The sequence below is a fragment of the Rhinatrema bivittatum genome, chromosome 13 (genome assembly GCF_901001135.1).
Source record: "Rhinatrema bivittatum chromosome 13, aRhiBiv1.1, whole genome shotgun sequence".
NCBI classification, from domain to species: domain Eukaryota; kingdom Metazoa; phylum Chordata; class Amphibia; order Gymnophiona; family Rhinatrematidae; genus Rhinatrema; species Rhinatrema bivittatum.
This window is the reverse complement of record NC_042627.1, coordinates 71,269,546-71,282,578: the sequence shown is the minus strand read 5'-3', so window position 1 is coordinate 71,282,578 and position 13,033 is coordinate 71,269,546. Positions and strand designations below refer to the sequence as shown.

At 39.4% G+C, this 13,033-nt stretch overlaps 1 protein-coding gene across 9 annotated transcripts in view; it reads left to right on the top strand.

Annotated features, from left to right (window-relative positions):
• The window catches only part of AKAP13 (A-kinase anchoring protein 13), a 336,318-nt gene that overhangs the window by 281,168 nt on the left and 42,117 nt on the right, over positions 1 to 13,033 (top strand). For 8 of the 9 annotated variants that reach the window (XR_003852464.1, XM_029575495.1, XM_029575496.1 and 5 more), the window contains 2 exons: positions 3,829 to 4,077; positions 10,439 to 10,515. Coding sequence is in view for 7 of the 9 variants with exons in the window: in XM_029575495.1 (XP_029431355.1) it covers positions 3,829 to 4,077; positions 10,439 to 10,515 (326 nt within the window). In the remaining 2 variants the exon portion in view is untranslated. The remainder of the gene's footprint in view (positions 1 to 3,828; positions 4,078 to 10,438; positions 10,516 to 13,033) is intronic. The other variant, XR_003852465.1, reaches the window with a different exon arrangement.

The window sequence follows — 13,033 nt, the reverse complement described above, 5'->3', positions numbered from 1 at the left end:
CCAGGTAGTCAGTAAGTTGTCTTAATACTCTTTAAGTCTCTTACTAATTGTTATTTGTTCATCAAACTTTATCAGTGTAATTTTCTACAAGTTGTTATTTTATGTTAGATCATATGCTTTTTTGAAAAGCCATGTTTTCCGTTCACGTTTGAGGCTCTTTCTTTCTATAATCAGATGTAGGGACTCAGGTAGAGAGTTCCATAATTTGGGGACCGCTATAGAGAACATTTGGTCTCTTATATGTGTTAGATGAGTGTTCTGTGGTTTAGGTTCTGTTAATGGTCCTTTGTTTTGTGATCTAAGTGTTCGTTGTGGTGTGTATGGTTGAAGAGTCACACCTAATAAGCAGGTGTTACTGTCATTACTTAAGTTCAGTGTTCACTATCCTGGAGAAAGGACCATTGCTGCTTAACCAGAACATAGATGGGGACTGAGTAGATGAAACTCTGTTTACAGAAGAGAACATATGAGAGGAGCTGGCAAACTGAATGTGGACAAATCCGCCAGATGAGATACATCCTATGATACTGAGGGAGCTCAGAGATGTGCTGGTGGGTCCGCTGAAGGACCTGTTCAGTAGATCCCTGGAAATGGGAGTGGTGCCACAGGATTTGAGAAGAGAAGTGGTGCTCCCATTTCACAAGAGTGGTAGCAAAGAGGAGGCTGGAAATAAACAGGTTGGCTAGCCTCACCTCAGTGGTGGGAAAATTAATGGAGACTCTGCTGAAGGAAAGGATATTGAACTATCTACAATCGGGTGGGTTGTTGGACCTAAGGTAGCATGGATTCACCAGGCGGAGGTTCTGTCAGACAAATCTAATAGGTTATTTTGATTGGGTGACTAGAGAATTGGATCAAGGAAGAGATGCTCAATATGATCTACTTGGATTTCAGCAAATCTTTTGATATGGTCCTGCATAGGAGCCTTGTGAATAAAATGAAAAGCTTGAGAGTGAGTGCCAAGGTGGTGGTATGGATTACAAACTGGTTGACAGATAGATGACAATGTGTAATGGTAAATGGAACCTACTATGAAGAGAGAATGGTGTTAAGTGAGTGCCGTAAGTATCAGAGTTCAATATCTGTTCAGTATCTTTGTGAGCAATATAACGAAAGGGATAGAAGGTAAAGTATGTCTATTTGCAGATGATACTGAAGTCTGCAACAGAGTGAACATGCCGGAAGGAACAGAGAGAATGAAGTAAGATTTAAGTCAGCTTGAAGAGTGGTCGAATATATGGCATCTAGGATTCAGTGCCAAGAAGTGCAGAGTCATGAATCTGGGATGCGTTAATCCAAAAGAACTGTGTATGTGATGTAGGGTGAAAGACTGTTGTGCACAGACGAAGAGAGGGACCTTGGAGTGCTAGTGTCTGACAGTCTGAAGGCAGTGAAGCAATGTGACAAACCGATAACTAAAGCCAGAAGAATGCTGGGCTGCCTAGAGAGAGGAATAACCAGTAAGAAAAAGGAGGTGATAATGCCCTTGTACAGGTCCTTGGTGAGGCCTCATCTGGAGTAGTGTGCTCAGTTCTGGAGATCATTTCTCAAAAAGGATAGAAACAGGATATAGTGACTCAGGTAGAGAGTTCCATAAATTTTGGACTGTTATAGAGAACATTCGGTCTCTTATATGCATTAGATGAGTGTTCTGTGGTTTAAGTACTGTTAATAGTCCTTTGTTTTGTGATCTGTTTGGTTGTGGTGGGTATGGTTGAAGAGTCACACTTAATAAGCAGGTGTTACTGTCATTAGTAAAGTTCAGTGTTCACTAAAGAAGAACCTGGAGAAAGGACCATTGCTGCCACTGCTATTAATTGCATCAATAGCATGGGATCTTCTTGATGTTTGGGTAATTGCCAGGTTCTTGTGGCCTGGTTTGGCCTCTGTTGGAAACAGGATGCTGGGCTTGATGGACCCTTGGTTTGACCCAACATGGCAATTTCTTATGTTCTTATGAGACAGTCCAGAGAAGGGTGACCAAAATGGTGTGGGGTCTCCATCGAATGACTTATGAGGAGAGGCTGAAAGACCTAAATATGTATACCCTGGAAGAGAGTAGGTACAGGGGAGATAGGATACAATCCTTCAGTTACCTGAAAGGTTTTAATGATTCACGAACTTCAAACCTTTTACGTTGGAAAATAAATAGTAGAACTAGAGGTCACAAAATGAAACTTCAGGGGGGATGACTCAGAACCAACATCAGAAAATATTTCTTCTCAGAGAGGGTGGTGGAATGGAATGCCCTTGTGGAGGAGGTGGTGAAGACAAAAGCATTCAAAAATTCAAAGGGGCAAGGGATAACCACTGTGGGTCCCTAAAGACCAGAGGACGGAAATGCAGAAAAGGGTGCATGGGAGTAACCCACTTGGTGCAACTGTTATTACCCTTAGCAGAAGCATGGTGATTACTACCCTCCACCAGTAAGTCTTGATACTTTTGATGCAATTGCAACATCATTGTCTCCTTTGACGGCAGGGAGGGGAGGTAATTGGATTCAGATGGCAGCCAACATGGGCCCCAACTTTTCGGGCAGAGATAAGGGAAAAAGCACAGGACTGCTTCTATGGCCAAGTCCAAAGGCAAAGCAAGTCAAGGAATATTGTCTAAATTTTCAAGAAGTCTCCTTACCCAATAAAAATGATGCTAGCAGTAATTTTTTATGAGTTTGACAGTGTTGATTTTGATTTTTTATTGTAAATATTACTACACTTATCATAAAGCTTGAGGGTAACTTCACGCACTACCCTTAGGAAAAACTTAAGGGTGACCTGCATTGCGTGGCAGATATTGAGTACCTTGATCTTTTTCTGTCAACATTACTATGTTAGGTGTATTTGATCTCCACATATAAAAGTGTGAGATGTATCGAAATAAAAAATGCTCACAATCAGGGCAGAGGATATAAAAGTGTAGGTGACACTGGTATGGCATTGGTAAAACCTATCAAGAACATATCCACACTAAATACTCCACGTAGATGGGCGTTTCTGGGACATTACGTGTGTGTGGGGGGGGGGGGGGGGTTGGTGGGCAAAAATGAAACTGTCCACATTGGTTCAAACATCATGGTTACTTTTTCCACACAGGATTTGCACTAAATATTTGTGTATTTAGTTATCGCACTTATCTGCTGCCTATTCCAAACTTATATCTGTTCATTGCTTTCATTATTGCTGCAGGGAAAGTTACTCACAGAGATTTGTTTTTGCTTTTTCTGTGTAAAACAACACTCACAGTTTTGAAAATGCAGATCTGTATGTGTTGTCGTCTGTCCTGATCTAAGCCTGCCCCTGGGAATGCTTCTGCACTGTGCAAATAATCGTGTGCATGCACTTTTATCCACATTGCGCGTTGGCAGTTTCCAAAAAGCCACTTCTACAAGCAAAGCACAGTTTTAGTCATTGAAAAGGGCTGTTTGAGTACTGCACCCCCTCTGAGCAGGTAAAAGTACACTCATGCACTCTTACCCACATATTTTTCAGCAAGGTTAGGTCAGGGGAGGCAACTACCTTCATAGTTTTAGATATTCAAAACTACTGTGTTGTTTTGCCCGAAACAAAAACAAATAAAGTATCTATAGAAAAGGCAATTGCTAATTTGTGCTGATTCTTGTGATTGGCCTTGCATAGTTTATTACAGCAAACCCTGCTTTGGTTGTCGTCAGCTCTTGATAGCTCACTGTGCTTGGTCTTGAGTCACAGTGATTGTACTTGATAAGCCAACCTTACTATATCGGTGGGAGTCTGAACTCACTCTTAGCTTATTGTGAAAGGAGTATGCATAGCTGTTTTCTTAATGCAGCAAACTCTGATTGTATTTAAGAAAACGGAAAGGACTATGAGAATGTGTCCCAGTCGTTGAATCTGGTGAAGGATGTGATAACATCAGTGGACAGTAAAGTCAGTAAGTACAAAAAGAAGATACGGCTCAATGAGATCTACAGCAGAACAGACAGCAAGTCTATCCAGAGGATGATGAGTGGCCAGATGTTCGCAAAGGAGGACCTGAAACGCAGGACACTGGTACAAGACGGCCCTGTCTATCTAAGAAATGCAGCTGGAAGGCTGAAAGGTGAGAGAAGCAGTTGTAATAGTAGGGCCATGCAGAGACCAGGCTTCCATCACTGCTGCATATGGAAGACCTAGGTGAGATGACTACAGTGGCTGGTAATGAATGGTCTAAGTGGGGGTTACGAGATAGGATTAAAAAAAAAAGTTGTGGATAAAAGCTCATGGCACTTCAGCCCAGTGGTTCCAATAGAGCAGGATGGTCACAGGAAAACTGTCTGCCCCCCCACCCTACTTTAAAAAATAAAAGGATCAAAGTAAAACTGAGCTCATTAGATGTATTAATCCTCTAGTGTACTATAGAACTTCTTTTTCTACCTTTTATGCAGCCTACTTAGGTTGTCCAAACCTACTTGACCTATGCACCACTTTCCTAGAGAGTATAGATTACATTTCATGGCCTGATTGGCCCAGCAGTGCAATCATTTTCTTAACATTAAATTACATCTTTTTAAAAGTTGAGGAGCTGGGCGAAAAACTCAACACATGATACCTACACAATTTCCTTTGAGAGGCACTCTGTGGTTTTGACAAGTAACTGTTACATACTTTTTCCATGAAACCACAGGGAATTTTTTTTCCATAGCATAGCCCTGCAAGATTTTCCCTAGCTCTGTCTCCGAAGGATCATAGAACAGGACCCCTCTGTTTCTCATGTCCCTTTTTAACCAAAATAAATATCCAGAAATCAAGCCCAGCCCAGATGCATCGTGGTCATGCGCTCTATGGATTATCGATCAGTGCTGTGCATTGTTGGTGCTAATACAGCAAAAATATCTCTCTGCTTTTTTTTTTTTTTACTTATGTTCTATATCAAAACATTGTAAAACGAAGTGCCACAACTAAAGGAGATTTTCAAAAAGAATTATGCACATAAAAGCATATGTCTTAGCAATTTTCAAAAGCCCATTTACACACTTAGGAGGTAATGTTCAAAGGAGTTACACATGCAAATGCAACATACTATTGTAGCAAATGCACGAGTAAAGTGAATTTCTATATGTAAAACTCAGTTTTATGCATGTAATTAATTTAGAAGATTACCCCTTTAAAGTGAATTTGCATGGGTAAAACCTGTTGACAATTCAATAGCATATATCATAGCAATTTTCTAAAGCTCTTACATGCTTTCAATTGAATTTTCAATGGCGTTACACATGTAAATGTGACATACTATTATAGTGTCCTGGTTTAACCAAAATAAACCATACCAGCAGATCTTTTCTTTTAGATAAAATATTCGAACATTCCCGGAGAGTGCAAAATTATCAGAAAAACAATTCAGAAGCAGTCTCAGAGAGCACTGTTTATACAATGGGCTGAATACAATTTATACATTAGTGAGCTAGTTTGTTTTCATAACATTTCCTAATTGGTTAATTAGGGTAGTATTATAATTATGTCTCATATATTAATGAGCTGGAATGGATTCTTGTAAGTTATGTGATTTTTTTTTTTTTTGTAAATTGAACCCAGAAGGCAGGAAGGAACTTTTAAAAGGTCAATTTTAAAATGAGCAACCCTAGCACTCAAATGCATCTGGTACCCACAATTGTAATGGGCGCTCAATATGAGCATCCGTTTTTATCCCATTTCTGGCCAACTTTGCTGAGGTTGCTGAAGGCCCATAGCTAAGCATTCTTTGCTATTGTGCTTGTACATTGTAGGGTAGATTTTATAAATTTACGCGCGCGCATACTTTTGTTCGTGCACCAGGCGCGAACAAAAGTACGCTGGATTTTATAAGATACACGGGTAGCCGAGCGTATCTTATAAAATCCGGGGTCGGCACGCGCAAGGGGGTGCACATTTGTGCAACCTGCGCGCGCCGAGCCCGGCGTGTGCTGCCTGTTCCCTCCGCTTCCCCTCCCTTCCCCTACCTAACCTACCCCCCCGGCCCTATCTAAAACCCCCCTACCTTTGTTGGCAGATTTACGCCTGCCGAAAGCAGGCGTAAATCTGCGCACACCAGCGGGCTGCTGGCGCGCCATCACCCGACCCGGGGGCTGGTCTGGAGGCCTCGACCACGCCCCCGGGCCGGCACCACGCCCCTGGTCCCGCCCCGAACCGCCCCTGACCCCGGACACGCCCCCTCCCCGCCCCTTTTACGAAGCCCTGGGACTTTCGCACGTCCCGGGGCTGTGCGTGCCGGCGGCCTATGCAAAATAGGCCGCCGGCATGCGAGTGCCCTGCGCGCGTAAATCCGGCTGGATTTACTCGCGCAGGGCTTTTAATATCCGGCCCTGTATGTCCAGAATGGTTTTTTTTTTTTTTAAATCAAGTTCATATACCTTTATTTTTAAACACTGCAAGCAGTAAATTTCTATCACAACGACACTAACTAGTAGGAACCACAAAGGACCATATTTTTTAATTTTTCATGAGTTCTTAACCTGCGTATTGACTTCATGCCACCTCCAGGGCTAGAGTTAAATATGCCGTGTTAAAAAGTGTGCGTTTGGGCGCTCAGCGATTTTTTGCATTGGAAGGTAATAGCTAATAGCGCACATCACATGTAAATTCTATGTAGATGAGGCTATCAGCTACGCATTTGTTTAGGTGCCCGTTTTGGACACACTAATCTCCTTATTGCATTGGGTGCTAATCTAGCGTGTCCAAAACGCGTTTAGACCTGTACGCTAGGCTAGGTGCACTTTATTGCATCAGCTTCAAGGGTGCTTAATGGTGGAAAAATCTATGGACAATTCCGTGGCATATATTGTAACAATTTTCAAAAGCTACTTAACGGGGCAAAGTAAGTCCATTTACACATGTACATCACAGTTTTAAGCATGCAATTGCTTTTGAAAATCAAGCCCTAAAAGTGCATTTATGCATGTAAAGCCCAGTTTTATGTGAAAATTGCCCACTAAGAGAATATTTGGATGCATTGCACCCGTTCGTTGCTTTTACCCTGTGGCAAAGTTAAACACATTGGAAGGGGTTTTCTGTTTTATTTCCTGGAAAACAAATTAAGAACGTGAGAATAGAAGACTTGCCATATTGGGTCAGACCAAAAGTCCATCAAGCAGAGCATTCTGTTTTCAACAGTGGCCAATCCAGATCACAATTACCTGGCAAGATCCCAAGGGGTAGATTGATTCCATACAGCTTATCCCAGAGTTAAGCAGTGGATTTCTATAACTCCACCTTTATAATGGTTTATGGACTTTTCTTCCAGGAACTTATCTAAACCTTTATTAAATGCAGTTAGACTAATAGCTTTCACCACATTCTGTGGCAATGAATTCCAGATCTTAAATTTGCTTTGAGTAAAAAAAAATATTTTCTCATCAGTTTTCAGTATATCACCTAGTAACTTCATTTTGTGTGTCACCTAATCTTTGTTCCTTTTCAAAGAATAAACAACTGATTAATGTTTACTCGTTCCACTCCACTCATTATTTTATGGACTTCTATCATATCTTCTCTCATCTGTTTCTTCTCCAAACTGAAGGGTCCTAACCTCTTTAGCCTTTCTTCATAGGGGAATCATTCCAAACCCCTTTATCATTTTGATTGCCCTTCTCTGTATCTTTTCTAATTCTGCTCTATCTTTTTTGAGATGTGGTGACCAGAACTGCACACAATACTCGAGATGAGTTTGCACTGTGGAGTGATAGAGGCATTATGATAATCTCTGTTTTATTCTCCATCCCTTTCCTAATAATTCCTATCATTCTATTTGCTTTCTTGGTTGCTGCTGCACACTGAGCAGAAGATTTCAACATATTATCAATGATGATGCCCAGATCCTTTTTCTGAATGTTGACTCCTAATGTGGAACCTTGCATTGTGTAGCTCTAATTTGGGTTACTCTTAAGTGCATCACGTTGCACTTGTCCATGCTAAATTTAATTTTCCATTTGCATGTCTGGTCTTCCAGCTTTGCAAGGTCCTCTTCCAATTTCTCACAAACTCTTGTGATTTAACAACTTTAAATCATTTTGTATCATCGGTAGATTTGATCACCTCACTCATTGTTTCCATCCCCAAGTCATTTATAAATATTTAAAAAAGCAGGGTCCCAGAACAGATCTCTGAGGCACTCCACTATTCACCTTTCTCCATTGGAAAAATGTATCATTTAGCTCTAATCACTGTTTTCTGTCTTTTAATGAGTTTGCAGTCCACAATAGGACACTGCCTCCTATTCCATGACTTTTTAATTTCCTAACAAGTCTCTCATAAAGGACTTTGACAAATGCTTTCTGGAAATCTAGATACACTATATCAATTGGCTCTCCTTTGTTCACCTGCTTATTTACTCATTCAAAAAATGTAGCAGATTAATGAGGCATATTGGCTTTGTCCCATTAAAGTATGCATATCTATATGTTCAGCAATTTTGTTCTTTATGATAGTTTCCACCATTTTGCCTGGCAAAGATGTTAGATTCACTGGTCTGTAGTTTCCTGGATCACCCCTTGATCCCTTTTTAAAAATTGGCATTACATTGGCAACCCTCCATTCTTCAGGCACCATAGACAATTTTAATGATAGTTCACAAATTACTTACAGCAAGTCCGCAATTTCATTTTTTAGTTCTGAGATGTATACCATCTGGTCCAGGTGATTTGTTACTCTTTAGTTTGTCAATTTGCCCTAGTACATCTTCCAGGTTCACTGAGATTTGTTTCAGTTCCTCTGAATCATCACCTTTGAATTTCATTTCTGCTCTAGCTATCTCTCTTATATCTTCCTCAGTGATGACTGAAGCAAATAATTCATTTTTGCTCTCTGCTATGGCTTTCTTATCCCTAAATGATCCTTTTACCCCTTGATCATCTAATGGTCCAGCTGGACTCCCTCGTAGGCTTTTTACTTGAAATGTACCTGTAAAAGTTTTATTATGAGTTTCTGCTTCCACAGCAAGCCTTTTTTCAAACTTTCTTTGCTTTTCTTATCATTGCTTTGCATCTAACTTGCCAGTCTTATGCTGTTTTCTTCATTGAGTTCCCTTTTCTATTTCTTGAATGGTGTTCTTTTAGATATTATTGTCCCTCGTACCTCACCTTTTAACCTTGTCAGCAGTTGTTTGGCCTTCCTTTCACCTTTTCTAATGCATAGAATACAACTGTTCTGGGTTTCCAAGATGGTATTTTTAAACAATGTCTATGCCTGATGTAAACTCTTAACCTTTTCAGCTGCTCTTTTCAGTTTTTTATCTAAAATGTTTCTCATTTTATCATTGTCACCCTTTTCAAAATTAAATGCTGTCACAGTAGATTTCTTTTATGACATCCCTCCAGTTAAGTCAAATTTGATCATGTTGTGATCACTATTGCCAAGTGGCACCAACACTGTTAGCTCTTACACCAAATCCTGTGTTTCACGAAGGACTGGGTCTAAAATAGTTTCTCCTTTTGTTGGTTCTTGTACCATCTGCTTAGGGAAGCAGTCACTTATTTCATCTAGGAACTTTACCTCTCCTGCATCTCCTTATGTGACATTTACCCAGTCAAAACTGGGGTGTAATTGAAATCACCCATTATTACTGAGCTGCTGGTTTTGTTAGTGTCCCTAATTTATTTTAGTATTTCATTGTCTGTTCATTCTGGTCAGATGGATGGTAATACAACCCCTGCTACTTTATTCCCCTTTAATCATCATTGATTCCAGAATAAAATGCTGCTCAAGGTTTTCTAACTCTCGAACTTTGTAAGAGAGTTGCAAGCTGATAATTGTAACTGTGATCAGGCTGGAGACAGTATACGCTTACTTCAGAGTCAGCAAGTTCTACAAATGTTGGCAATTGTTGAATCCATCAGATGTTTTAAGTGTGTAGTAGTTCAGAATTTTGCTGATTCCTGTATATGGGGGAAAGAGTAATCATTTTATTTTTTGAATGGCATGGTCTCTTTATGCTATTTTCTGTTATTTTTTCCATGGTTGGAATAGGAAAATTGGTTCTTACCTGCTAATTTTCGTTCCTGGAATACCACAGATCAATCCAGACCAGTGTGATTTCAGTGGACCAAGGAAGGGTTGAAAGAGATTAAGAGTACGATTGCTCATTGGATAGTTTTGGCTTATATTGAAGCAAAATTTGCCATTTTCCTGCTAACTTCATTAATTCTCCTTTTTAAAAAAAAACATGTACAATACTGCAGAATTTGCAAATTTCGCTATACCCCACCTGTTGCATGGCAACATTTCCATGTAAGTCTATGCTGAACAGTTTTACAGTTGTGCACATTTTTTTGCTTCTTACAAAATGAAACTTTGCCTCTTTTTGTGTGGCTATGAATAGAATTTAGTATCTTGTAACACACACCACTAAAGAAACATCTGGCAAACATGAGCATGATGCGGTGCCTGATCATCTTCTAGTTCCATGTTAAGACCTGTTTCCCTTTCTGCAGAGGTACAAGCCGTGCTCCTCTCTGAAATTTTACTGTTCCTTCAAGAAAAAGACCAGAAGTATGTGTTTGCTTCACTGGTAAGGATTCCATTTTTGTTTTACATTTTGATTTCTGTTAGAAGGAAATCCTTTATTTATTCTTTCTATTTTTGGGATGTTTGTCCAATAAAGCTGTTTGATTTACAGAGCAACTGTACTTGGTGGCTGTGTGGAGGTATATTTTACATTATGTCATAGAACACACAAACAAATATTGCAAAAACAAAACTTAGTTTACTAAATGTTGTGAATATATGGATAATCAGCAAAGTAATATCAACTGAATATAGTATCATAGTAAGCTGTACATGATGCAATACAGGTAAATAGGAGACAGAGAGAAATAAAGATAGATTATTAACAAAGAATAATAAAGAACAAAAGAACAAAATATCTGAACACATCCCTTATTTGCCCTCTTCATATATATATGTAAGCCAGTGTTCATGGGAAATCTGGAGGACTCGGATCCGGGGACTCTGAAGAAGACACCTCTGGGTCTGTTCAACTCATCCAACTAAAATAAGCAAATGCTATGCTTTATCCTCTCTGCACTTTTACCCAGGAAGGTATTTCAATACCAGTCTTTTGATCTCCTATTTGGTAAAGGACATCAATTGTTTAACTTATTATCAGCTCATTGGTGTGGGTACTAGTCTTTAGCATTTGATCTTCCCAGGTGATAAGAAATACCAAATGTCTTAGTCTTTGATGTCCCCAGAGATATCAGATGTTCCTTGAGGCAATCCCAGCTCTTTATCAGTTCATTGTTCCCAGAATGTCTCAGGAATGGGGGAACAGATAGTGATAGTGTCATGCCTTTGTACAATCCCTGCAGTCAAATCACATGCAATATATTGATTCATACTTATCAATCATTGGAACCTGTTCTGATCCATAGCTGTCTATTCGCTGTACAAAGTCTTCTGGAGATCTAACTAACTTGCCTAAAATTATCTTTCCACAGCAACATAACACAATATACAAAATCTCAGTAAAATACAATATAACATACAAAAAACAAATACATGTTACATAAGTAACCTTAATAAATTAGAATAAGGTAATTCTATATACAGATAAGACCCTATCATCTTGTTCCTTCAGCACCTTTATCTTTATTAAAATGTGAGGATCGCTTAACATGAATCTAAGCGACATACAAAAAACAATCATAAAAATTTGAAATGCAGAGAATAAAAACACACAGTACATAAATAACTTCATCAAAACTTACATGCTGCTCTGGTCTTAATCATCTGACTTCCTGACACAATTAATATGCTTGCTTAAACAAACATGTCTTTAACAAAGACTTAAATGTTTTCACGCTATCTGACAAGCGCAATACCTCGGTAAGGAGTTCCAGCTCCTGAAGAAACAATAGTGTATCTGAAATGGTTATTTTGTTCAGTGTTTTCACATGGAGTATAGTGATCTAAAATTCCAAATGCACATAGGAGAAATTGATATACATTGCATGTTTGTATGTGTGTGTAACAGCTGATGGAAATGAGTTTGTTCATTTTGGAGGTAATTCTCAAAGGACTTGCACGCATAAAAGTAGTATATATTATAGAAATTATCAAAGTCTTTACATACATAAAACCTTTTGAGAATTCAGACCTATGGAGTGAATTTTCAAAGGAGTTACATGTGTAAAAGCAGTTTTCAAAAGCCCATGTATGTGCGTAAAACCCATTTGCAAATTACCTCCTATCAGTGGACCTGCCCTACAACAAGTTTGTCTGGTGAAATTCAGTTAATAGAGCCTGATCATGATTAAAATAAATGAATGCTTTAGAAGGAGAAATTTCCCTTACCTGTTCATTTCCTTTCCATTAGACCTGCTACACCAGTCCAGGCAACACTTGTGGGTAGTTTCCCCCTACCAGCAAATGGAAGCAGAGAACACTGTTTTTTTGAGCATGACATCACTACTACTTAGTAGTGATGCAGCTTTGGAAAAATCCAGCCTACAACTTTCAAAGCTCCAGAAACATCCTTATTATTTTTTTTTAAATATAATTAAATTGTATAACCTGAGAAGCAAATCGTCTTGGTCTTCATGTCCCCTAAACATAGCAGAACAGCAAGGAGGATAAAGAGCATAACTAAACACATCCGGACAACACTTAGGAGACTCAACATCAATGCAGCTGAAAAAGGCCATGCTTCTCAGGTGGGTCTTGTACTGGTGTAAGAACATAAGAAAATGCCATACTGGGTCAGACCAAGGGTCCATCAAGCCCAGCATCCTGCTTCCAACAGTGGCCAATCCAGGCCACAAGAACCTGGCAAGTACCCAAAAACTAAGTCTATTCCATGTTACCATTGCTAATGGCAGTGACTATTCTCTAGGTGAACTTAATAGCAGGTAATGGACTTCTCCTGCAAGAACTTATCCAATCCTTTTTTAAACACAGCTATACTAACTGCAGTAACCACATCCTCTGGCAACAAATTCCAGAATTTAATTGTGCGTTGAGTAAAAAAGAACTTTCTACGATTAGTTTTAAATGTGCCCCATGCTAACTTCATGGATTGCCCCCTAGTC